The sequence below is a fragment of the Anopheles gambiae genome, chromosome 3 (genome assembly GCF_943734735.2).
Source record: "Anopheles gambiae chromosome 3, idAnoGambNW_F1_1, whole genome shotgun sequence".
Lineage (NCBI taxonomy): Eukaryota > Metazoa > Arthropoda > Insecta > Diptera > Culicidae > Anopheles > Anopheles gambiae.
The window spans coordinates 17710265-17736569 of record NC_064602.1 but is presented as its reverse complement, the minus strand read 5'-3'; the positions used below and the strand labels follow the sequence as shown (position 1 = coordinate 17736569).

General features: G+C 43.0%; 2 protein-coding genes and 4 non-coding genes across 14 annotated transcripts in view; 4 read left to right on the top strand and 2 right to left on the bottom strand.

Annotated features, from left to right (window-relative positions):
* The window catches only part of LOC1275648 (disintegrin and metalloproteinase domain-containing protein 10), a 61617-nt gene extending 48170 nt beyond the window's left edge, over positions 1–13447 (top strand). For 6 of the 9 annotated variants that reach the window (XM_061654787.1, XM_061654790.1, XM_061654785.1 and 3 more), the window contains 11 exons: positions 185–378; positions 456–747; positions 3087–3628; positions 5476–5625; positions 5722–5882; positions 5999–6233; positions 6372–6894; positions 7005–7246; positions 7322–7603; positions 7681–7987; positions 8969–13447. In XM_061654787.1, coding sequence (XP_061510771.1) covers positions 185–378; positions 456–747; positions 3087–3628; positions 5476–5625; positions 5722–5882; positions 5999–6233; positions 6372–6894; positions 7005–7246; positions 7322–7603; positions 7681–7987; positions 8969–9084 — 3044 coding nt within the window. In that variant the 3' untranslated portion in view covers positions 9085–13447. Of the gene's footprint in view, positions 1–184; positions 379–455; positions 748–3086; positions 3629–5475; positions 5626–5721; positions 5883–5998; positions 6234–6371; positions 6895–7004; positions 7247–7321; positions 7604–7680; positions 7988–8188; positions 8469–8968 lie in introns of those variants that run through there. The other 3 variants (XM_061654793.1, XM_061654794.1, XM_061654792.1) reach the window with 3 other exon arrangements.
* Positions 13448–14037: 590 nt separating this feature from the next.
* Positions 14038–14110, bottom strand: Trnak-cuu (transfer RNA lysine (anticodon CUU)). Its single transcript has one exon. It is a non-coding gene; the product is annotated as a tRNA-Lys (tRNA).
* Positions 14111–14446: 336 nt separating this feature from the next.
* On the top strand, positions 14447–14519 carry Trnaa-agc (transfer RNA alanine (anticodon AGC)). The gene has a single exon. It is a non-coding gene; the product is annotated as a tRNA-Ala (tRNA).
* Positions 14520–15376: 857 nt separating this feature from the next.
* On the bottom strand, positions 15377–15449 carry Trnaa-agc (transfer RNA alanine (anticodon AGC)). Its single transcript has one exon. It is a non-coding gene; the product is annotated as a tRNA-Ala (tRNA).
* Positions 15450–15785: 336 nt separating this feature from the next.
* Trnak-cuu (transfer RNA lysine (anticodon CUU)) lies at positions 15786–15858 on the top strand. Its single transcript has one exon. It is a non-coding gene; the product is annotated as a tRNA-Lys (tRNA).
* Positions 15859–15977: 119 nt separating this feature from the next.
* LOC1275645 (ras suppressor protein 1) lies at positions 15978–19359 on the top strand. The gene is made up of 6 exons (XM_314913.4): positions 15978–16464; positions 16713–16763; positions 18078–18317; positions 18401–18483; positions 18554–18801; positions 18874–19359. Exons 1-6 carry the CDS (start codon positions 16311–16313, stop codon positions 18968–18970), a joined length of 873 nt encoding a protein of 290 aa, XP_314913.3. The 5' UTR covers positions 15978–16310; the 3' UTR covers positions 18971–19359.
* The last annotated feature ends 6946 nt before the right edge of the window (positions 19360–26305 follow it).

Genomic DNA, 26305 nt, shown 5'->3' with positions numbered 1-26305 from the left:
AGAATTTCAAATTAATTTGACTTTTTGCCTCCCCCGACTTGAGTTAGTTCATGCGAAGCGTGGCCAGATCGTACTTCAATCAATATTGACCCTTATCTTGTAGACACAGGCGTACACAGCGGCAGAGACTGGTTTACTAAATATTAATGAGTTTACGTTTCCATTTTCTTTTGTTTCTTTGCAGCACGTCCCCTCAACGAGTACATATCGCATTACGAGAAGTTGAGCTACGATCATGAGCATCTGCATGCTAGTCACAGCCGGGCGAAACGATCGGTCACCAAAGATCATTACGTACATCTTAGCTTTAGCGCACACGATCGAGATTTTAACATTAGACTTAAACGCGATCTCAGCACAATAAGTGATAAGTTAGAGGTGAGTGTCAGCACTAGACTAGCGCTGTTCTATTAATATCGATGGCTAACGATGTTGCTTTCTTTTACGTATCACAGATACATACCGACAAGGGACCGGTGCAGGTCGATTCGTCCCACATCTATCATGGCGAGGTGATTGACGATCCGAACAGTTACGTGTTCGGTTCGATTTTTGACGGTGTGTTCGAGGGCAAAGTGATCACCTCCGAGGACGAGTACTATGTGGAGCGGGCGAAGCACTACTTTCGCGAATCGTCCAATCCGGAAACGCACCCGCTGCATCACACCGGTGACGGTGAGCCACCGTTCCATTCGGTGATCTACAAGGACCAGCACGTGGACGATCCTTACCGGCACCGGAGGAAAGGTAAGGGATTTTGTTACTTTTGTAAAGTTAAACTATACTGAACAGGAGAAAGACAAGAATGAGGATGGTAATTGATGGGTGAATTGGCCCTTCGGAGCACAAGTTTTGCAGATTGGCCTTTTGCTGCCTTGTGAAAAATGTCTGCCGACACCCGTTAATGTAGTTTTCATGGGAAGATTGCATTAATGTCTCAAACGATATACTTATTATCTACTTATTTCTCATTGCCCTTTGAAAGACACAAAATCTGTAACGTTGATGTGCCTTGCAATTTCGTGGGAGATTCGTTTGCTAATCTCGCTGTACGCCGTATATAGCTTGGTTGATAAAAGTTTCAAAGAGAAGCAGCAGAGCAGGTTAGGTGCCTTTATCAAGCTTGAGCAACACCTTACGTAAATGTAAGGTAATGTTTCTTATGTCGTGTCGAAAATCTCATATAGTCGGATGATGTTAGATGACGGGTAGGAGATGCTGGAACCAACGCATACCCGGTCATTACATAATTTTCTTTAAAAATCAGAGTTTTTATTCCAATTTTTTGACATGTTTGGCAACATGTAAAGTTTCAGTGGTTTTAATCCATTGCATTCATTTTGCATCAATCTACTACATTTGCTGCAGTTGTTGAAATCAAAATAAAACAATGAGATTTAGAGATTGAAATACTCTGTGCTGTGTCTGCTTCCGTTAAAGAGGTGGACCTATGGCAACGTCACTTAAGAGAAAAGTTTTCAAAGTTCCGCTTTGGTGTACTTGGCAATAACATTTAAAACGGTTCAATGGATCTTGAAATAGGATACCCTTTTGGGAAGGCGGGTGTTCTTAAAAAAATCGCAACTTAAACCCCAAAGCATCGCCTCACTCCCCCAAAAACAGGGTCAACAGCTGTCAGCGGCCACACGATAAACACCGGTCGAACTCCGTCAATCAATCGACTCAATTTCGGATCTCATCGAGCGGTCGGGGTGACCTCCAAAGCACGCAATCCTTTTTTTGCCGCGCATGAACGGAGAAAGTTTTCCCTGCCGGATGAAAGTGGCAAAGCCAGCAGCTAGCAGCACCGTGCAGAAGCGAAAGCGAATGGGGCCATGCGCGCTGGGAAATAAGCCAACAACCCACCAACAACTCGTAGACGTCCAGTGCCCAAGCTTCCGGAGCGCAATATCGAACGGTGAACGGAAAGAAGGCCGCACTTCTCAGCGCCGTGCGGGCAGAATCGAGCAAACGGTGAAGAAGTGCTTCACAAAATCAATCAACTGTCGTTATTGGATGGGGATGGGAGATCGTTTGATGCGATGGTTTGGCAGGTCTGGCATGCTATATAGCCCTTCGTGCCTTGCCTTGGCTCTCTGGGCAATTAACTATGGTGATTACGCACAAAAGCCCTGCGAACAATCGCGTCCGAGCAATGAATCATTTAGAATTGAGCGTACGCGGAGGAGTGTATTGCGCCGAATATAGTCCAATAACTGATGTTTACTTGCTTGGGTCGTAAAAAAATGTGCTTCCAACCTTTTCTGCCGGTGCCGAAACATCCGGAAGTCATCCTAACCTTACTGTGCTAAGTTATAGTGTTAGCCTTGGTCCGACATTCGTCTTCTGAGATTATGAGTGTGATCCCTTGTTCAACAGCAAATATGATGGCCCCAAAGTATCCATTCACTTACGATAATGACGGATGCGTCCCATCATTGTACCAATTAAGGATACGACATCCATCATTTTAAGGGGGGGGATTGAAGATTAGGGATAAAGAAAACTAATTTTCCAACCAGGAGAACTTCCTGCATCGGTATCCTAGCCCCAAACGCGATAGCAAAGGGATGAAAGAGTTCAAAGCCGGCACCACCGGTATACACGCCGGTTAGACCCATAACTAATTAGGAAATTTTAATGCGGGTAGTGTCAGAAAGCAAACGAGTTGCGGCAACTTCAGATTCCAACCACCCCGATAATCAACTACTTCGGGGGAGGGTGACGAAAACTTTAGTACCATCATGTGGCCACCGTCTGGGTCACTTCCATCATGTTACGGGGCAGTGTTACGTCAACGCATGTAATCGGTTGAAACATAAATCCAATTAAACGTACATTAACTAGCTGGATCGATATGGTCGGAAGCGCGGGCAAATTGAGAAGTACGTCAGTGTAACTATTGTAAGAGAAGGACATAATAAAAAGGAAATTCCTTGAAAGGAAAACGGTGCATCGTGTTCATCCATTGCTTTATATCATGTGTCTTATAGATGGACAGTTTTGTAACCTATTTAACTTCAATTTTTCTCCCAACTACGAGCTAATATTGATTGATATATACGAACGTTCTCTGTTTTTTGTAGGACACCCGTCCGGATGTGGTGTGCATGATGAAGTTTCGGCGTGGATGGATCGGATACAGAATTCTGCCGTAGAAGAAACGGAGGAAGAGGACGAACGTCAAGATGAAGAGGAAGAAGAAAAAGAAGGAGAAGAAGAAGTAGTCCAAGAAGATAATCAGAAGCGACAGTCCCATAATGAAAGTAGTGCCAGCGGCCAGCAGCAGCAGCAGCAACAACCTTTAACAGCACCGACCAAGCATAAATCAAATGCCAAAGCGAAGCGCCGTTCGGCTACGCTGGAGAAGGATACGCGGCCCGACATCGGCGCTAACGACATTCCCATCGAAACTGGATACGAGTTTAAGTATCCGTACGAAAAATACTCCAAGGCGGCCAACTGGCGAGCGTCGGGCGAAAGCGTGACCGACTCCGAATGGCACTGGAAGGCGCACGAGCGGGTCCGGCGAGCGGCCCGGCCGAAGGAAGACTATCGGAACACGTGCTCGCTGTACATTCAGTCCGATCCACTGCTGTGGAGTCACATCCGGGATAGTATCGTCGGGGTGAGTATTCATTAGAATGCGGTAGATGGTTGTAGAAACTTTAATTTCTTAGGTTTTTTGGATTTCATTCAAAGCGAAATTTCAAATTATACGTTACTGTGGATAAGGCCTTTGCTGGCCGTACTCGCAAAAAGCATTCCGAGCTGGCATTGAGAACCATAGATCTCCGTAATCAACAGTTTCATTATTGTTTGGCCTCTTCCGGAAACCACATCATCAAAGGGCCGATGTTGCCTGAGTCGCTTCCCAGGAGGGGCGGGATAGCTTTTGGAAAACAGAAAATAAAGGCCACACCTTTTCATCGTCCGGCTGGTGGCTAGTAATGTGGAAAAAGCCACAACGAGACGGGCACCGCACATACCTCCCCTGGGAGGGCATTGGATGTAACGCGCCGCCCATCGTCTCCGAACGGCTGTGTGCAGTACGGTACACACAACTTGGCCCGAGCGGCTGCACACTCCGATGAACGTGTCACTTCTCATTGTCGTTTACAAACCGCAAGCGGAAGGAATCTTTGGCAACACAAGGGCGAAGAGAGAGCCGCCCGCCAATTGTTGGCTGGCAGACGCTATATCTTGGAGCAATGAGCAACGTCTGCTACTCTCGGCCGCTGCTGTATGCAGCTTGTTTACCGCATGTGCTGACCGCGGTACACAATAGGTAGGGTTTTTCCCTCCAGCCCTTCTGTGTGCTTGGGTGTGTGCGTGTGTGGCTGGGTGCTCTGCCGCCAGCAACACAAAACTGATTGCCACCATAACTTACTTCTGTGTTCGTTGACTTGTAGTAAGGGTGGTGGCTTCTTCTCGGAGCTTTCGTTCCACAGTAGTTGCAACGACGGTATAGGGCCATAGCAGACTGGTTCACCAGGATATGTTTGTTGCCTGCGTCCAGTCTGATGATGATGTGTATGGTGCACGGTCTCAGAACGCTCTACGCTCTTTCGACATCTCTATCATCCTCTTGTTTATCAGCGCCTACGAAGAAAGGGCTACCGGTCGGCCGTCTGTTCATTATCAGTAAAACCACAACGCACCCGCCCGATAGACGACGAAGCGGTAGCGTTTTCTGCAATGACAAACTGCAACTTGATGATCCAGATGAGAATGGCTCGGTTTAGAACGTGTTAAACCAGGGATGTCAAACAGACGTTTTATATAGAAAATGGTTTCTCAATTACAGACAGAATAGACTAAACCTATTTTGAAATTTGAATCAAAAAGATCTCTCAAAGATTCTATAAAATTGATTAAAATTCAGATATATTAATAGATTACTTTTTTATTTTTTTATAAATATGTGTTAAAGTGTATCTTTATTACGTGTCATATTACCAATACAATTTGAACATTTCAAAGACACATTTGCAAGTGTTTAGGTATATTGATTAAAATATACAGAAAATTAAGAAACAACACAACAATTAATTGTTGGGCATGGAGTTTGACAACTCTATTGTAGATGAACCGTAAATCACGTCGTGGTATATTTCAAACGATTCACTTGCGGTGACACTAGGGACCAAGTCTAAAATGGACCACACACATATACACAGTAACCCACACGCATGCATACATACAAACATACACACACACACACACATTGGAAGACTAATTAGCCAAGTTTTGTTGGAGGGGTGTCAATCATCCAGCTGCTGCTCACTCATGGCCCGAGCTTTCTGCTTTTGAAGTCAAAGTCAACCATGTACGAGCGTGCAGCATTTCTTCTCGCGTTGGTTTTCCAGTTTGATTAGAGCAAGCAGCAATATATACGTTGAACTATATGGATAATTTAGCAAGAGCGAACTGTAATTAATTAGTTGAACCTCCTCGGTGCCAACCGTTTCACAGCATCTCCATCGGGCCCGTCGCAACGAGCTGGAGGAGAAAACGCGCGAAGAGATACTATCGCTGATCATACATCACATCACTGCCGTCAACTACATTTATCGCAATACAAAGTTTGATGGACGAATAGAGCATCGAAACATTCGGTTTGAGGTGAGTGCGGTGTTGCTGGTGTTGATTTGCGACATGCCCTGGGCGTATCGTTCCTAATGGTCAATTTCTTCGTTTGCTTACTCCGTGCCACTGCAGGTCCAACGCTTGAAGATTGACGACGACTCGTCGTGCGGGGAAAACCATCACGAAGAAACAAATCCACTCTGTCTGGAAAATATCGACGTATCGAATTTTCTCAATCTACACTCGCTCGGCAATCATGAGGCGTTCTGCTTGGCGTATGTGTTTACCTACAGGTGAGTCGGATGAAGTCGGAGAGAGAGAGAGAGAGGGAGCCGAGTTTGATCGGCAAAATGATTCTAATGTTCTTGTGGTTGGATGTTGTTTTTTCTTCTTCTCATATCTAACACAGAGATTTTACCGGCGGTACGCTTGGGCTGGCCTGGGTTGCATCGGCTTCCGGTGCTTCCGGCGGCATTTGCGAAAAGTACAAGACGTACACCGAAACGGTCGGCGGTCTATACCAGAGCACCAAGCGCTCGCTCAATACGGGCATCATTACGTTCGTGAACTACAACACGCGCGTCCCGCCGAAGGTGTCTCAACTGACGCTTGCTCACGAAATCGGACACAACTTCGGCTCACCGGTATGTAACATGAGATCGTTGTGCTGCGAGGCGGCAGTGTGTGGCAAAACATTGCCAACAAAAGAAAAAGAAAACTCACACATGTTGTGTTTCCCTTGTCTTCCCTTTTCCCCCGCTTGCTGCGTGTCGTCTGCACAGCATGATTATCCGGCCGAATGTCGCCCGGGCGGTAACAATGGCAATTACATCATGTTCGCCAGTGCAACGAGCGGCATCCGGCTAAACAATGGCAAGTTTTCGCCGTGCTCGGTGCGCAACATTTCGAACGTGCTGGACGCGATCGACGAGAACAAGAAGCGCAACTGCTTCCAGGCGTCGGAGGGCGCGTTCTGCGGCAACAAGATCGTCGAGATCGGCGAGGAGTGCGACTGTGGCTTCAACGAGGAGGAGTGCATGGACAAGTGCTGCTATCCGCGGGAAATGTCCGAAACGATGCGCATTGAGAACGTGACGGCGCAGAGCTGTGGCCGGCGGGCACGGACACAGTGCAGCCCGTCGCAGGGACCGTGCTGCGATAGCAATACCTGCCGCTTCATACCGGCCGATGCGCGGGTAACGTGCAAGGAGGAGACGGAGTGTTCGTGGGGCTCCACCTGCAACGGTACGACGCCCGAGTGTCCGGAACCGAAGCCACGGGACGATAAGACGAAGTGTAACAACGGTAAGTGTCCTCGTCTCGTCATACGTCATATTTGCTGGGATGATGTAGGTGGCTGTCTAATATGACCCGGTTTCGGTGTGTGATTCCACTCTCTCTCTTCCACCCTGTAGGTACACAACTCTGCATCAAGGGCGAATGTTCCGGCTCGATTTGCCTGCTGTGGAACATGACGGAGTGTTTCCTGACGTCCAATATCATTCCGAACATTGACAAGCGCAAACTGTGCGAGCTGGCCTGCCAGAACGGCAACGACACCAATTCGTGCCGGAGCACGAGCGAGTTCGCGCGCGAGTACGGGCTGCCGGACGGTGGTTACAGCTTGCGACCCGGTTCACCGTGCGATAACTTCCAAGTAAGTGCTGTTGCCCCTCTCTCGCTCTGTGGCATGTATTGTGACGCAATTCTAATCCGGTCTCCGGTGTTGCAGGGTTACTGTGATGTGTTTCTGAAATGCCGTGCCGTGGACGCCGAGGGTGCCCTGGTGCGGTTGAAGAACCTGCTGTTCAACAAGCAGACGCTCCAAACGCTGGCGGAATGGGCGACGGAGCACTGGTATCTGGTGTGCATGTTCGGCATCGCCTTTATCATCACGATGGGCATCTTCATCAAGTGCTGTGCGGTGCACACGCCCAGCTCTAATCCGAAGAAGGCGGCCGCCTATCGAATTTCGGACACGCTGCGTCGCCCAATGAACACGCTTCGAATGATGGTACGTATTCGATCGTTACTCATTATCGCGGAATGAATTGTATGTCTGATTGGAACTGTTTTTTTTTTCTATTTTAGCGACGACACCATCATAACGGAGCCGGGCCGCGTAGTGTCCCTGTGCCGCGGGGCGAACGTTCCCGTAGTGCGGGCGAAAGAGGAGGAGGTGGTGGTGGTGGTGGAGGAGGAGGTCGCGGTGGTGGCGAACGGAATGGTGGCCGTGGTGTCGGAAGCCGCACGCGCAGCGATGTTGATATGCGAAATGGTGGACCACCCGCGGGGCATAATTCTTCCTCGTCCGGCAACAGCCGCCCGTCAAACAGTTCGCGTCCGCCAGCACATGGGTATGGCGAAGGCCGTGGCCAACAATACTACCCACCGAAAGGTGTGTTCGCTCTGTCTGATCCCAAATAATGTTACAGTGCTCCTTTTCATATCCCCCAAAAACTGCGTCGGTTGTGTTTCTATCACTACTTTATGCGTGATGTACCCATTTCGCGACGATTCCTTTCTTTTTATTTGATTTATTTTTATTAATTTGCGTACTTTTTGTTTGTTTTTATTTTCATTTCGTTGCGTATCGTAGGCCATCACAGCAGTAAGCAGCAACATTCCCGCAAAGCAAATTCCAACCCCCGCGAAGGGGTTCGAGCCAATCAGACGAGTGCCACAGTGGTGTACAAGAAGTAGAAGAAAATGGTCGCGTGCTTTTTATTTTTAAAGCGAATGCTCAGGACATCCTTAACACGTACACACACACACACATACAAACATCCTAGCAAAAAGGGTCCCATAGCAGCAAAACGGGTGTGTTCCTGTGTGTCCTTCCTAAAGTACAATTCGCAAATTCGCAGTTTGAAACCAAATCCGTAGCAACTTTATCGAGTTTCCACAAAAAAAAGGAATCCAACTTCAATATTGGATCCACTTTCTCAACGCTTCTTATCGTTTTCTTTCGAGACTTTGATGAAGTGACACCGTGTATTTCTCAGTTTATTATATTTTTCCATAATCTCACGGGAAAGGTTCGTCCGACCATTAAGCCACTTTTAGGAGAAGTGTAAGCATATTTTTTTGTTTTCTTGTTTTTCTTTTCGTTATCCATCATTTTTAACACATACTTTTTGTTGTCTTTTGCACATCTTTTATACATTCCATCCTCCATGCCCATTTGGAACCGTATAGAGACAGAACATATCTTTCAGTGTCATACATATATCGTAGCAATTCAACTACATAACATTTCTAATCCTAATACTCATTAACGGTCTAAATCCATTTACTATAACAAAACGAATAATGACTCTCAGCATGAAAGGTGTGCTGAACGTGTAATAACTGTGCCCTGTTTCGTCTTGTCTTGCAGCACCACCATCCCAAAACTATAGCCGTATGAGCAATGCGGAGCTATACGCCGAAGCCTATCCGGATCGGGGCATGTACGAACCACCGAGACGCCCGTATGCTAACAATAAGGTTTGACAAGATCGACGCCAAACACGAGATCACCACCGCAACCAATTGCAACCAACAGCCGCCACCGTACGCCGATACCGTCGGTACAGTCCGCAGTTTCGCTACTGCTGTTGGAAATAATTGTCCCACTTTGTTCCCAGTTACCATACTTTGTCTTCTTCATCCATTTTTTTTAAACAAACGACAGCTGTGCTATTGATTTCGTTGACGATTTCATACAGCAAACCCCCTCTTTCCCAATAGAATCACTTTGCAGGGGGATGGTGAGGGTATGCGAGTTGAACACGGATGCGCCAACGAATGAAGGTATATGGGACCGCGCGTATTGCTCCAGCGGCCATTGGTTCACATCCTGTGTCCTTCTGTTTGCTTATTTTTGTACGAGATAGAGTAACAGTAGAATCGTTTACTTATAAATTGAAAGCTAGAACACGAATGCCGCATCAAGGATGTTGAATAGATTTCAAACAACAAGAAGAGAAGAGAGAAAGATGTGTACTGCAAGCGAATAGTAGGTAGAGGCCGTTAGATCAAACCTTAGGACGCAACAGAATACTTGCTGTAATATACTACTCTCCCCAATATGATTTTATGCGGTCGCAAGATTGTATTAGTTAATTTAATGATGCGCACGGGTGCTCGTGACACTTTATCTTTTTCACTATGTGATGGAATTCTTTACATACATATATTTTTAAAAACCGAATACTATACGCTACCGTGATACAAAAAGTGCAGTTGATCGCAGTGGGAACGCCTCCACCCTGTACGGTCGTCATACTCGTTTCAAAACGCACGACAGGGAGAGAGCGAACTGCAAACTTTGATGTATTTGTTGCTACATTAAACATTCTACCTTTTTGGCATTTTTATCTATGTTTAATTATGAAGAGGAAAGTGTCTTGTTTGTTGTTTAATGTATGATTCCCATCTGCAGTCTGCAAAAACACAAAACCACGATCCGTCTGTACTCTCCATGCCGCCAATGTCCCCCCGCCGTACAAGGGATCAAATAAATGTGCGGATGGGCCTTAGATTGGCATTATAGTATGATGTACATCCGTGGAACACACACACATTTACAAAGAAAATCAGCTATAGAACACACATACACACACATTCATCTCTGGGTCCAGCAATATAGCAGAAAACAAAAGTTATAAAACAAAAGGGTAAACGCAACATACAATAATGGAAAACGGGAAAAGTTTGTAAAAAAAAACAACATCAGTGAAACAAAGATGGTTAAGATAGTTGAGCAAAGCGAAACAGTGTATTAAAGAGGAAAAAAAACACATAAACACACACACTCTCACCGAAAGTCGAAGAAATGGAAGCAAATTGAAGGAAAATTGTAAGTAACCGTTTAGGAATCGTTTGTAGCTTAAGCAGAGAGAGAGAGAGAGAGAGAGAGAGCAATGTTCTTGAAACATCCCTCCTCTGCACAGATATAAAGAAATACAGAGTATTTATCTAGCCGATGCCAAGCGAAAGTTCGCCTCCGCCGTGTAACTTGCGAAACGTTGAGGGATTGATTGAGTTTGAGTCTCAGCTTTGGAAGGGAAGTGCGAAGGAGTGAAAGTTAGCAAAATTTTGGTGATTTGTTGAGTGGAAGAAGAAGTGAGTTTGCAGCAAAAAAAGGGTGTGTGTGTGCGTGCGAGCGTGTGTGTGCGTGTGCATATATATGTAGGTTTAGGAAGATTTATTTACTTTGCATGAGCCATCACTTTACGTCTCCCTATCTCCACTTGCAAAGATGCTGGAAAGGCGGGAGAGTTCGTGTGTTTATTAGTATTGTTTTTTTTTAAATAGTGTTTCATTCTGCCTGCATAACGGAAACTACTAAGAAGTTCCTTTTTTATCTTTGGTACTTCCCATCAAAACGGTAACAATGTTGCAATCGCACAAAAAGGTTAAGGTTGTTCAGCTATGTGGCAAATAAGCTGTTTCCGTTGTTCTGCTATGGCTAAGCAACACATATGATTTTTTTAAAAGAATGATAACTAGTTGTTTTTTTTTTGTTTTTTTCATGAACGTGTGTAAACAAACCCCTTCTTTTTCTTTGTTTTAATTGTTTACTCTTTCATTCACAACAATCAAAATCACTGAAACTTTTACTCTCGAGACTGCCGTGGGATAGTTTAGTAAAGAATATTGAGTTGTTAAAAAGTGTGAGAAAAAAACAAACAACTAAAACCGCGAAAGTGTATGTCGGTTCTCTTAATAATGTAAAACGATATGAGCAAAATGGAGGAAAACGTGTGGTAAAAACAGTAGAGAGAAGAAAGAAGAAAAAACAATATTTAAAAGCGGATACATGTGATATATATTTTTCTAAAACTAATAAAATGAAACCAACCTACTAAACACTGAAACGAGGGGGACAACAGAAATAACACAAAAAAAGGAAAGGAAAACAAGCAACCATATATATAGCAGACACACGGATAAGCGCACGAGTGAACGAATGCCCTTCACTCGGAACGTACTCGACAAGGAGTGGGAAAGTAAAACAATAATAACAAGCAGCAAATATAGATCAAAATAATGATGCACAATAGATGCAAATGAAATTTAAACAAACACAACAAACAACTGGAAAGTATTCTCTTTGCCGGAGAATGCAAACAAAACGCTCAATACTAATAGAACGCGCACCAATCGAGAAGAGTTCATTATAACGAAACCCACAATGATACACACACATAGAAAAGTTAGACAACATACATTGTTGTTTGCGAAACAAACAAACACAGAAGAAAGAAAAAAAGCGAAAACATACCCACAAAACCACAAGTCTATCCATATTTAAACTGTGCAACTGTACGTGAAAGTCGGTCGAATCAAACCAAACTGGTAGTTCACCTCTCCACCATCTAGACTCTCTCACGCACTCACAAGAAATGATTCCATCGTTAAGAAACCTCCTTCCGAACAAAGCATAGAAATTAGTTGATAAAAGGAAGATGTTCTGAATGAAAATATGCTCAAATCTCCTTGCTGTTTTGGTTATTACTACGTGACGGCGGGCTTCATTTCGATGCTGTTCATTATTTTCCAAATTCCATCTCCATCTGTATTAGCAATAACTGTGAGTGGAAAGCAATGCTATACTCCTATGCAATAGATTTACTATTTTTTCACTATTCCAATTATTCAGTTTTAACGGTCGTAATGCAGATGTAATCTTCTTTGTAGCCATTATTTGTGTTCAATGTTTTAGGTTTATGTGCAATTCATACTCAAAACACAACCATCAAATTTATACGCTTGAATCGTTTGGTTTGTCTCATGTAGGATACTATATAATTATGGGATTTAGATCTTTGAAATTTGAAAGCCCGCAAAACAAACCCAATTTTTGGTTAAACTCGTCAGTATATCTCTATGAAGTTCTCTACTGCCTCTTAAATTCTTTTAAAAACGATATGATCTTCTGTTAGTATTACAAACATGAATCTTCTTACATCATTCGTCTTCTATCGTATTTTAGCGTGCATTTTCTTTTCTATAAACATTACCAAATAAATAAAAAAATACTACAAAGACGAGCAGAACTATCGAAATTCCAAACCCGTGTGTGCGTGTACTGAAACTCAAATCTCGACATATTTTCGTTTCTCGGTTGCGGAAGGGCTGAACGATATACGGGTGCGATTGAAATACTATAAAATGCAGTAATGTTATGATGTTGCAAAGGTGAAAATGTGCAGTGAAAGCTACACAAACTTCCTTTAGCCTTTTAGTTTCGATTCCATTAGTTTATCTAAATTGTAACGTAACGATGGCAAGAAGTGTTATGAACGATTCAATCTGTAAGTGGTCACGTTTGGCACGTTTGTGTTGGCTTGTTTACGTTCGTAATCTTTCCCTCAAGTGTAGTTTCTAAATTGAAGCAAAGAGAAGACATGTTGCAGCGGTTATGTTCTTTAGAAAAGGGAGACAACAAACAAGCCTGAAAGCAAAGTTTAGAGCAAGAGTGACTTGTTTTTATTGACGGCATTTTACACTAAAATTAATTCTTCCAATTGAACGAGAAAGAGAGAAAGTGGATAAAAGATTATGCATAAATGAAAGCGGGACATATTTCAATGCGAAACAACAAAAGAATTAAAGCCAAACAAACAAAGCATACACACCCAACACAGAGAATATAAAATGGATGTGGAATAATGTGTCAAGTGGGGGATGTAGCAAATTAAATGAAACAACAAACGCTAAGCGCTGCGATGTGCAACAACAAAAACATATACTCTCGACAGTGTGTGTGTGTTTTTGTGTGCTTAGAGCGCTCCCAAACTCCCAAAATGTAAGCGCAAAATATGAAAACGCCCACTGGGTTAGAGTTTGAGAGAATCAAAGACGAAAAGAACATGAGAAAAGGGAAACGGAAGGAAATGAATGATTATTGAAATAAGAAGGAGTCCGCAAGGTTGTCGCAAGGGTGAGGATGGATAGCATGTTTCTATAATTGTAACTATTTGTAAATGTTTGTAAATAGCGTTCGAAGTAAGCAAAACTGGAAAAAATGAAAGTAAGCAAATAATAAGAGGAAACCCTTGAAAGTGGATAAAGCCGAAAGACCATACAGAGCAGCATTACGGAACTCTCGCGCGAGAGGAGAAAAAAAAAAGAGGATAGAGAGCTCACGTTCACAGTTTAGGACAAATGTAAATGGATCTTTCAAGATTGGGCAGTTTAAAACGGAGATCTGTGACACCGGATGATCTGAGCAGAAAGTCTGAAACGATGGGATTAGTGATAATACAATAAAAGGAGAATAAAGCAAAACAAAACATCCTGGTGAAAAATTAAAATATGTACTTGTTGTGGTTGAGTCAATACTGTTTATTTGAGAACTTGTGCATGCTAACGTTATGGTATTAGAGAAATAGTTTGTTAGAGGAAAAAAGTGTGATCCTTGGTAGGATGAGATCACCAAACCAAAAAGAATCGATGCGCCCAACGTGGGGCTCGAACCCACGACCCTGAGATTAAGAGTCTCATGCTCTACCGACTGAGCTAGCCGGGCTGTTGATCTGCTCGGGTCCAAGAGCACACTAGACCCACACGCCCTTACTCGAAGATGTCTTCGCATGAACATCATCCATCACACGGTCGCATCTTCTTTCGCAGTTCATCTCCATTGCCCGAGTGAATCTTCATCCGTGCAGTATCGCATACCCATACACAGGATCACGCTTGCATGTGCCTGTATGCATTCATTTCGTCCTTTCTGAAGGGGATTTCGATGGAATTGAGACCCTCGGAGGTCCTTGGGAGGGGTTGTCAAGTCGATGGGTTGTGTAACCTAGATTTGAAACGCTACAGGTATCAAAACAGTGTGTGAGAGCGTGGGTATTCACCAGGGGATGTAGCTCAGATGGTAGAGCGCTCGCTTAGCATGTGAGAGGTACGGGGATCGATACCCCGCATCTCCAGTAAATAATTACTTTTTGCTTTTTGAACGATTGTGAGACTGGAATTGGAACTATATGGTTTATTTAGTTAAAATCTAAATGATATTTTAGAAGGCATATAGTTGATGCAGTTTTAGTCCGTATTGTTGATAGCCGATCGCGGGTTGATGCAAAAAATAGTTTCATTGAAAGTTTTTATTTATTGCTGGCAATGCAGATGATCGTTTGCAAAGACCAGCTGTACTTTGGGTTCTTTTATTAGATATCAATTCTTACCAAAAGTTGGAATAGTAGTATAAATTTTAAGGATGTATAGTAATGTTCATTATTACCCTAATGCGAGGTGTCGCGATCTGTAGCACATATTTTTCACATATAATTCACAATGGAACATGTGAATATTTTACGACGTTGATGGATTTTAACTTTAAGTATACATGAAAAATAAAAATAAAAAGGATTTATCTTGCTTTGATCCTTAGGTATTAAATGAAAGTATAAACCACTGTTGACACCACAGCACTGTGTAACGATATCATACTGCTCAAATCGCGTTTAAATCTCATCAACTTATATTAGATAATTTGATACGGAAATATTTTACCTGTGATGATGAGGAAAACCATTCTTTACGGAAAGGATTTTTACTTTTTCCTTTTCAATATGCTTCTGCAGTCAGTCAATTCGATGGTGTAGTTCAAGGACTTCAGGCTGCAGGATCTTCATTAGCAAAATCGATACAAAGCAACAATTAAATGCTGCCAAGAGCAACATATGGCATACATAAATATTGCAAATCTAAATGAAAATACAATAATTATGTTAAACATAAATCAGTTCGTCTCCGTCGCATACGCTCAAAAAGCAAAAGTGTTCTCTGGAGATGCGGGGCATCGATCCCCGTACCTCTCACATGCTAAGCGAGCGCTCTACCATCTGAGCTACATCCCCTGGTGAATACTCTCGCTCTCACACACTGTTGTCATACCTGTAGCGTTTCAAATCTAGGTTACACAACCCATCGACTTGACAACCCCTCCCAAGGACCTCCGAGGGTCTCAATTCCATCGAAATCCCCTTCAGAAAGGACGAAATAAATGCATACAGGCACAAGCAAGCGTGATCCTGTGTATGGGTATGCGATACTGCACGGATGAAGATTCACTCGGGCAATGGAGATGAACTGCGAAAGAAGATGCGACCGTGTGATGGATGATGTTCATGCGAAGACATCTTCGAGTAAGGGCGTGTGGGTCTAGTGTGCTCTTGGACCCAAGCAGATCAACAGCCCGGCTAGCTCAGTCGGTAGAGCATGAGACTCTTAATCTCAGGGTCGTGGGTTCGAGCCCCACGTTGGGCGCAACGATTATTTTGCTATTTTGCTTCATCTCACTGTGCTTGCTGAGATTTTCTCATCTTGCTGGCCACCGCACCTGTTTACACGTGACTCATTCTACCATACACACATACAGTATTTTTTGTTGTTGCTTTCGATATGTGCAGGCGCACGCGCGCGCAGCACTAAAACACCATCATCTCCGTGTGTGTACGTTGGCACAGAAGGTTGAGATCAGGTTTATTACCTTTTTTCTCTTCTTTTTTCCTAACCGATTTATCCACACTCGCGATCTTCTCGCGATCTCCGCACCGCGCACCGACGTAGGTGCGTGCTGTGGCAGTTTAGTTCGCGTGAGCCAACGCAACGGTCGGTGCATTTTAGAAACTGGTTCCCGTCGCGCGTTTTCGTGGGCGCATTTTGATCAATTTACAGCAACAGCAAGAAGCGACCGCGCGCGCCCGTAGGAAGCAAAAATGTCAAACCAACCCGTCGTCAGTTGTTTGCCTGTCAGTGCGAACAAAATGTCGAAAGCGAAGAAGGTGCTGGACGAAGCGCGCGAGACCAAAAATCGCGAAATCGACCTGGTGGATCGCAACATTTCCACCTTCGAGGAGCTGCCCGGGCTGCGTGAGTATTCCGTCGACGTGGGTCACATTTCGTGCGGCCCAACCAGAGTTGCCCTTTTTTGGTAAAAACTACTTTTCGCTGGGGATGGGTCGGTCCTCCGTACGGGCGGGGCAGTGTGCGATATTGGAGGATGTGTGAGTGTGTGTGTGTGCGTGGTTTGTTTTGAATCTTTGTGGAAATGCGTGCGAGAGGAGGAACATTTCCGTGAGCGATTAAAACTGATTGTTTTTTTATCTGTTTCTTTGCAGTTAATATGCTGTTTGTGACCAGAATAACCCTGAGCCACAACAAACTAAAGAGTGAGTAATTCCAGCTGGGTGGGAGGAGGATTTGCGGATGGCATCTGTTCGTTCAGATCGCCAGAAGTGTATTAATGAGCAAAAAGGGACGTTAAACTTACGGCAGAAATGTGTGCAGAACGTAGAATCTTCCAAAAAGTGTTGTAAATAAGTGTTTCGTTTTGTTAATAGCAAAATTAGTTTTGTGTAGGTGTTTTGCAAAAGCGTTTGTTTATAAAGAAAACCGTGAATCCTCGTTCGTCCGGTGAACCGTATTAGGCGGCGCTCTGGCACCAATCGAACGAGACAAACAATTCGATAGGTGCTCTGTCAGCTGTTCGATGTCTTACAGGGTTTGCACGATTTATTGGTCAGTTCCCATGATTTGTTGGGGCGTTCCCACGATTTTTTGATCGTATCCCTTGGATTTTTGGTTCGTTCTCATAATTTATTGGTATTTTCCGATTGGATATCAATACAGTTGGACCAAAAAAATCTGGGAAACGGCCACAAAATCGTGGGAAACCCTGTAAAGACCTGTCATGATGCACTGCAATACGCCTATCTTTTCATCTTGAAAATGAAGCATTTTCATAGTTTAAATGAGTATCCATCTACAGGGGGAAGATTAAAAAAAATTCAAGTAATTTAATTACATTGATTTACATCAATAATAGTATAAAAATCATTCAAATTTAATATTAAAAAATGTAAACAAACGTCCATGCCAAAACACATGCTGTGCATACATCTGCATTATTAGTTTTATACGTTTCAAACCCGTATATTTCATGTTATAATTGATTGTAAAGCATTACAATCATTATTGATAGCTATTTTAAATGTTTTGCACGCAATTTTAAGAAGAAAAAGATAATAACTACGTATACAAACTTGAAAATGTTCCGAATTGAATTCTATCTACAGTAGCTTTGAAGCGTTTGACAGAGAAGGTTCTCACAGCATAGGCGGATATCGAACATCAAATTCGATATTTCAAAAACCGGTTTTTGCATACAAACGCATGCTTTTAATTGAACTGTCAGCCAACTATCGAGCGTTCATCTATAAAGTATGCCAACTAACAAGCGTTCAACTACTGAATTCTGACTGTATTTGGGTTTATTCGTGTCGGACGTCGTGTTCGATTGGTGCCAGAGCGCCGCCTTAACCGGGCGCTTCGTTTCGTTAAAAAACCCCCGAATAATGCGCATTCGTTAAAACAAAAAATCAGCTGTATGTTTGACATTTGATTTAAAAATGTCGTTATTGCAGTGCGCGTTGTAAATAATTAACAATCTGTTGCATTTTTTTGATAACCCATTTGTTTTACAGCCGTTCCACCCGGTATTGCCAACTTGAACAACTTGGAAATTTTGAACCTTTCCAACAACCACCTCGAGGAGCTGCCACTGTCGCTTTCGTCTATGCCGAAGCTGAGAATTTTGAACTGCTCGATCAACCGGCTCAACACGCTGCCGCGCGGATTTGGCGCCTTTCCCGTGCTGGAGGTACTGGACCTTTCCTACAACAATCTGAACGAGCATGTGCTGCCGGGCAATTTCTTCATGATGGGTACGTTTTTTGGTGTAAAGCGATGTGATCAAAATGTGTTTAATACTTGCAATATTTTTTGCTGCTTTTGTTCGGTTTTGCAGACTCCCTGCGCGCGCTCTACCTTGGCGATAATGAGTTTGAGTATTTACCCAAGGAGGTTAAAAACTTAAAAAATCTACAAATTGTAAGATTCCACACAGATGATGGTGCGTTTGGTGTAAAAATTGCTCATGAGTTCTTTGGCCCCTTTTCAGCTCGGTTTGCGGGACAACGATTTGCTGGAGCTGCCGCGCGAGATTGGCGAGCTGACGCGTATCCGCGAGCTGCACATTCAGAACAATCGGCTAAGTGTGCTGCCGCCCGAGATCGCTAATCTGGACATGCCCGGACCGAAGTCGGTGCTGAAGATGGAGGAGAACCCGTGGGTGACGGCGATTGCCGAACAGTACCTCGTGGGCATTAGCCACGTGCTCGAGTACATCAAGACGGAGGCGTACAGAATGTAAGTTTGCCGGCTGCCGGTTACTGGTGGGTTTTGTATTTATTGGTCTTTTTGCTCACTTTCTTCACACAGCCTCTACAATCGACATATGCAGGCGGGTGGTAAAACGGCCGGCGATCTACCACCGAAAGCGGACAAAAGTAAAAAAGCATCCCGGGCACGGTCGTAAACGGAATCGTTGAAGGATTTTGTAACTTTATCCCAGTGCCAGTTGGCTGATGGATGTATCGTTGTGGAAGTGAACATTCGGGTTCATTCGAGCGTTCCAAAACTAACCCGCTACTAAGCCTTGTGTCGTAGTGCCTGCCCCCGGTTCGATGCCATCGTTGGAAGGGGGTTTTAATTGTTTAACGGTGTAATAACACACCGTGCAGATAGTTTGTTAAACTAATTTAATTAACTTAAACTACCGACAGCACAAATGCACCCATTCTTTGTGCAAGTGCCTTTACAATGCTAACACACAGACATACTCACAAAATGTGAACAAAAGTGTAATAACTGAGAAAAAAATGGCAATAAAAATGGTAATAAAATTGATGTGTTCTCACAAACTAATTTACGATATCCACCACTGTGTTACTTTCTGGTTCGTGCTGTGTATTGCCCATGCTCATTCATTGTGGGATACGTAAAGGACAAAGTTTTGCATTCTTTCAACCATTAAACCAGCTCCAAAAGACCTGTAAAGTGTATTCTTTCATGTTGTGTTAACGGGAACGGTTGTAAAATACTTTTAAGAAGAAAAAAGGAAAAGACCGATTTTAATTGATTGTGAAGTGTTGACAAACAAGTGCAATCAATTTCATGCAGCTGCAACTTTAAATTATTTCTCTGCGAGTGTTGCGAATCTGTGCGTCTGCTATGTCTTAATGCGATCGTATGAAAACAAGGGTGGAAAAACAACGTTTCGGGAAGAAAAACTGTGCCCAACTCTCGCTTGTCGTATGGCATTGAGGTTTGGTTTGGCGTCGTGCCGTATGCAGCGGAGCTGGAGAGAGGGAGAGAGAGAGAGAGGGGGGATTTTAAAAACTTTCACCTAACCTAATTAGTGTAAGTAATGCAATTTGAAAGTTTTGTACCTCACGGTGGGTATGCTCACTATTAATTTCAATTGGTTCACTGCTGCTGGTTTTGTACCGTTCGTTTAATTTCCGGAACAAGGGTTTAGGGCGAACCAAGGGGGGGAAAACAACTATTGCGAAGAGCGGCGAACGGTTGCAGTACACTCGAATAAGATGTTCTTGATAGAAGGCTATTGACCACAAATTACTTAAAACATTCAGACAGCATGATAAAATTACAGGGTTTTGTTTTTAACGTTTGTTTGGATGTTTTCCCTGTTTTTTTTTTGTTTTAATTCATCGTTCCATTCATGATTTATTGAGTGTGTCACATGCATTGGAAATGGTCCCACGATTTCTTGGTTGTTTAAAAAATGTTATAATTGTCTTGTGCCTTATCTAATTGGATAGATTAACTTCTAGTTGGATTCTTATTACGTTGTGTCCATGTGTGTTCTTAATACATGTTTTGTACTAAAATGCAAAAAAAATCGCATTTTGTTGCAAGAATGTTTAGAAAGTCATGGTTTATTCTTTTCATCTTTGTTTTTTAAAATGTTTAAACATGTTTTTTACTTGTTTGTTTTTTTTTGTCGTGTACCAAAACATCGTGCTGCTAAATCACTTTTGTTTTGTTGCTGTTGGTTAAAGTTATTAATCCAAGGGACACATTAAGGAAAAAAACTGATCCTGTCCTGGAATTGATTCCGATCTCATATTTATTTATTTTTTTATTGTTTTTGGAACTTATTCATGTTTGTTGATGTTTATTGGTCCTTTAACTCCGGTTGACTTCCTTTAACGCAAGAACTATCGGTACTGCAACCCAGTTGAAGACCACAAAGTCAACTATCTCTAATCTATTTTCAAACCCAAGTGGTCCATGATCCTAAAAAGGTTGGAGCTACTATCAAAATCATAACAGTCTTTCAATGGATCCTTAGCGGTCTTGTGACAGCTTTTGAACTAATTCCGAATCCCTACAGGCCTTGGTGCTGAAACGAAATCCATACCGGTCCGGGAACTGATCCTAAACCCTTCTCTCTCTCTCTCTCTCTCTCTCTCTCTCTCTTTCTCTCTCTCTTTCTCTCTCTCTTTCTCTCTCTCCCTCTTTCTCTTTCTCTTTATCCCTCCCTCTCTCTCTCTCTCTCTCTCTCTCTCTCTCTCTCTCTCTCTCTCTCTCTCTCTCTCTCGAGAAATCCATACCGGTCCGGGAACTGATCCTAAACCCTTCTCTCTCTCTCTCTCTCTCTCTCTCTCTATCTCTCTCTCTCTCTATCTCTTTCTTGGTGGCCTACTCACGACAGAGCACGTCGCTGTGACATGGCCCGGTCAACAATCATTCTCCAGGATGTTCGGTCCTTGGCTGCAGTCTCCCATCCATGTAGACACCCGATCTTCGACAGGTTTCGCTTCACCTGATCCATCCATCGAGCTCGGTGTGCTCCCCTGCGCCTCTTGACGAACTGGAGATCACTGTCGAACACCTTCTTGGTGGGGCATAAATCCGGTATCCTCATGACATGCCGCAGCCATCGTATCCTGCCAGCCTTCGCCACCATCCCCTTACCAATCCTAACACTCTTTACTTCTACAAATGGATTTACTTGTATAAAGCAATTTTTCAGTCTTGAATGAGTTCTTTTTAGGTGTTTGTATCTGGTTCTTCGTGTTTGATTACATCTGCAATATCCTCAACAAATAAATATCCTTATTCAACAACTTTGAATGAAAGTGGAAAGCTGTTTGATTGATTATCCTTATAAAATAATTCCTTTTGCAATTTCAATGATCTATTCAATCAACATTTCCTCATTTCTGTACGCCAGGTTTAAAGGAAATTTCAAACCAAACAATACATCGTTTAAAGAACCGGCCGGGAATGATTGCCCGATCTTACCAAGCCCACACTGTACGACCCAGCCTTATTTCCTCATGCACAAAACGCTCGTTTTTATGAACAACATTTACATTTCTCGCCGAGCAGAAAAGATAATAGCTTGAATAAATTTGCACCATTCAATCGGAGGGCGAAGCATGGGGGCAGATAGTATACCTCTTGCCAAGCCTTCTGCATGAAAAAAAACCGGCCCCTGCCAGTCAAGCCGGACGTGATGTGATGGAAAGTGGAAATAAAATAATGAGCAAATGATTATTGAAATTAATTACGCAAAAGGTGAGCCGAGCTCGCAGATAAAATGGAAGCAGATCGAAAGCGTCGCTGCTCCATCGGGCAGAACGTGCCATTCTTGCGCCAATGGTGGTGGATGGTGCTGCATCTTGCCTTCCCTCCCCGCTTGCATTGGCTCAAGATGATGAGTGTCTGTCGATACGCTGACGGTGATGATGAGTTACAGGGGTTGGGAAGAACATTTTAAACCGAACCACCCTTGCAAGATGGTTTTACAAGTAAGAAAACCAAAAAAAAAAAGAAGAAGAAGAAGAGAGATTAGTAAAAGTCGTTAAAAACTTTGCCTGGATTTCGTCAAATGCTGCACCTACGGCGGGTTCGAAAGCGTGATGATCCTTCTTTCTGCTCGGTAAAGGTGGAAAGCAGCATAGGTCCACCTGAGAATAACGTTAAGCAAGGTTTTTTATCTTTTTTTCTTCTTCTTTTAGATAAAGAAGGGAAGGATAATCTTCCCTCCACCCCCCAAAAAAAAGGGATTGTTGGCTCGTTGGTCTCGCACGTGTGGTGACTACAGGCGATTGACTTCCGGCGACACAGTTCTGCGACACTTTTCCGGTTCGTCGGCACTCACGACCACTTCGCATGTTCCTTTTTGTGAGCCGACTTTGGGGTTGTGGGGAGAGAGTTTGGAGTGTTTTTGCCCAGGCTTGGCGTGTAGTAGTAGTAGATTGGAGGGTGAAAAGTTTCATACCACCCTGTGCACCGTTTGCCGCGTGTCGGTGGGGCCTTTACCCACGCTGCACAGCAGCACAAGCATCATTAATGTCGTGTTCGTCTTTTCCACGCCGGCTGTCAAGTGGACCTGGCTGTCCTGGGTGCCGTTCCTCTTGGCTGCTGGTTTGTTATCTTGGTTCGTTAGGATGCTCGTGCGCAGGCAAAAGGCGCTCGGAAAGTGTGAGGGAATGACTGTCTTACGCGAGCAACGCAACGGAAAAATGCAGACAAATCGAACGCTTCGATTGTTCGATTCGCCGAAGGGGGAAAGAGCATAGAGGGAAAAAACACTGATCACGCGTCGTTCTGAAATGAAATTGATTGCTGGTGCTGCTGCTGCTACTGCTGCTGGGGCTGGTGCATCTTAGTCCATGCTCTTGTTGCTGAATGTCTTTCATTTTGTAAACGCATCACTGAATGGCGTTGGAAGTGAATGCAATCGAGAGGAAATGCAAGAATGAGTAATTGCAATGTTGTTATGTAAATTGAGGCACAAGTTCTAAGCGTTAATCACTTTAAAGTGTTGTAGCTGTGTTTAAGTGTGGCTATATGCAGTCATCTTGGGTCCGTTGTAAAACAAAGCTGTTGATTATTGGGGATTGCTACTCTTCTGCTTTGTTGAAATGTATAAAACTTTGCAAGAATTATCCTTTTCTAAATATTTTAAAATATTCTCTTGCATTTACATAAGATCTTACTTATGGAGCAGGGTGAATTAAAGTTTGTAAAACGTATTGTCAAACTTTGCGAGCAAAAATCGGATAATCACTCAATTAGAACCATTTAAATTACTTTTTTCAAAAAATCGATTAAAACATTTTGAAAAAGCTTTAAACAAGACTAGACAGTTTTTAACACACACAGGAAAGAAGTAAGAAAGTACTAATATGAAATGAAAGAAAGTAAAAGTAAAAATCAAGACAGAGCAAAGCAACAGAAAAACATGTTAAATTTAGAAGAAGAACAGAACAAAAAAAATGGGAAAGAATAATTATAATTAGAGCAAACAAATAAAAAAGGTGATAAAATAAAACCGAATAACAAAATCATTGTCATATTGCTTTGCTGGTCTTACAACAAATGTAAGAATAGTGAACATGAAATAAGAAAGGACAAAAAACAAACAAACGAAAACGCTGTCTAGCATACCTTCAGGCGCTTAGCAAAAATCAATAAATAAATAAAATAAGGGTTTTGTAGCATATGAAAGCCGATCAGAGTTGATGAAATAAACGGTACTTATAGTTAAAAAAACGAACACATCTGTGTACTAAGACGATAAGAAGGTCCTTTCTTTTATCTTCACGCAGTAAAGAGTTATTGCTTGAAATTTTCTCATAGGACTTTTCATGACAATTAAATTTTGATGAACTACTATCGTTGCTTTCATCGTTTCGACCATAATACGTGACTTATTGAACGATTGAACTTGATGTCGGAATCGTTTGAATCTCACAGGGGTCTGAGGCAAGGTGACGGAATCTCCTGTCTGCTCTACAACATCGCTCTGGAAGGTGTCATTCGAAGCGCGGGTTTAGACAACAACATCCGTGGCACGATCCTCTACCGGTCTCTCCAATTTGTTGGTTTCGCGTATGACATCGATGCTTGCCGGAGACTCAGACCATCTGGGAAGCAGTGTATTAGTTGACGGCGATAATTTTGAAGTAGTAAAGGAGTTTTGATAACTCGGGACACTCGTTATTTCGGACAACGACATCAGCAGCGAAATCCGGAGACGCATTGCTCAGGGAAATCGGGCATACTATGAGCTTCACCGACTGCTGAGATCCAGAAGTCTTCGAGCCCACATGTGAGATGTGAAATGTGAGATATATCGCATACTGATTCGTCCGATGGGCCTCTACAGACACGAGTCCTGGAATATCCGAGTGGAAGATGCAAACGCTCTGGACGTGTTTGAGCGACGCATCCTTCGGATCATCTTTGGCGTTGTGTACGAGCATGGAGTGTGGAGGAGAAGTATGAACCACAAGTTAGCTGAGCTGTACGGCGCACCGAGCATCCTGACGGTGGCGAAAGCTGGCAGGATACGATGGCTGGGGCATGTTATGAGGATGCCGGACTCATGCCCCACCAATAAGGTGTCCGACTGCGATCTCCAGTTCGACATAAGGCGCAGGGGAGCACAGCGAACTCAATTGCTGGTTAAGGTGAAGCGAGACCTGTCGGAGATTGGGTATCTACATGGATGGGACGCTACAGTCAATAAGAGAGGGGGAGAATTATTTTTTGTCTTCATTCTATGCTTTGCCAAACAATTCCATCAACTGCAATTCCATCAACTACCCGAAAAGAACATAACATATTCTTCGATGTCAATGAAAACACAATACACTAGTAACTTGTTTTCCTTCCTTAAACACGTGTACCCAATATTTCTCGTTAAATATGGACCACCAGCCTAGTTGAGAATGTGCAGAAAATATTTATCATTAGAAGTTCAGTATATCTGCAACTTTCCATATCTGTGCACAATTGTGTTACATTCTTTAAACATTGTCCAATTGTACTCAGATTGCATCGATTTCCATTTTGTAAGCCGACCAATGTAATTTGCGATCAAGAATTTTGCGACCAGGATTTCGGCGATCAAGAAGTTTGCGACCAAGAATTTTACGACCAAGATTTATGCAACCGACATCTTAACCAAGATGTTAAGGACCAATCATTTTGCGAAGAAGAAGTTTTTGACCAAGAAGTTAGCGACCAATATATTTGAATCTTGCAATCAAGAGTTTTGCTACCCAGGGTTTTTGCGATTTTTCACCGCATATCTTGGAGACTACTTGTACGTCAGTGGCAGATGGAATCGTTTATTTAAACTAGAAATTGTACTTCTAAAACAGTTTTGTTGCGTGCATTGTTAGAAAACCATGAAATTCGACATGCGCAGAGTTACACGAATTCCTCTGGAACGGATAAATCGCGTATCCCGGGAACAGACTGTACCTAAATCGACCTCTATATCATATAGAGTTTGATATTTTCTTTCCTCTAACAAGCATAGTACATTAGCGGCTGGTTTTTTCCCTTAAACTCCCGCACCCTATAATCTATAACTTAAACTAATTCTACACATTTTAAGCTATCATCCTTAACTTAACTTCACGCATCCTTAAACAATATTACAAAAAATGTATAGATAGTTTTCCCGCTATTCAACTTTCGCAGAAAGTCTAATCTGCGTTAATTAACTGCGCAATTTGAGAACATACCGGTCAGAGATAAGTTATAATGGTGTAAAATGGTAGCATTAAAATACCATTTTTTTATACTTTAACCGTTACTCGCACAAAGCGTTGAAAGGATCTTTACGCACGTGCAATCAAACAACAACCATGGACCACTTACTTCCCCGTAGTTACAGGCGGTGTCAACAGCGACCGGTACGATAAGCAAGCGAGCATAACATGATGAGGGTGATAGCTGTAGCAACCAAGCGAACCGATCGTGCAAAAATCAGCCAACTGTGATAATGATAAAATATTAATCATAATCAACGGTTTGCACC

Bases quoted from the DNA above. Each gene is read 5' to 3' on its own strand.
- LOC1275645 (XM_314913.4), top strand. From the start codon at position 16,311: ATGTCAAACCAACCCGTCGTCAGTTGTTTGCCTGTCAGTGCGAACAAA. The intron at 16,764-18,077 runs GTGAGTAATTCC...TTTGTTTTACAG, and splicing joins GAGCCACAACAAACTAAAGA to CCGTTCCACCCGGTATTGCC. The intron at 18,318-18,400 runs GTACGTTTTTTG...TCGGTTTTGCAG, and splicing joins GGGCAATTTCTTCATGATGG to ACTCCCTGCGCGCGCTCTAC.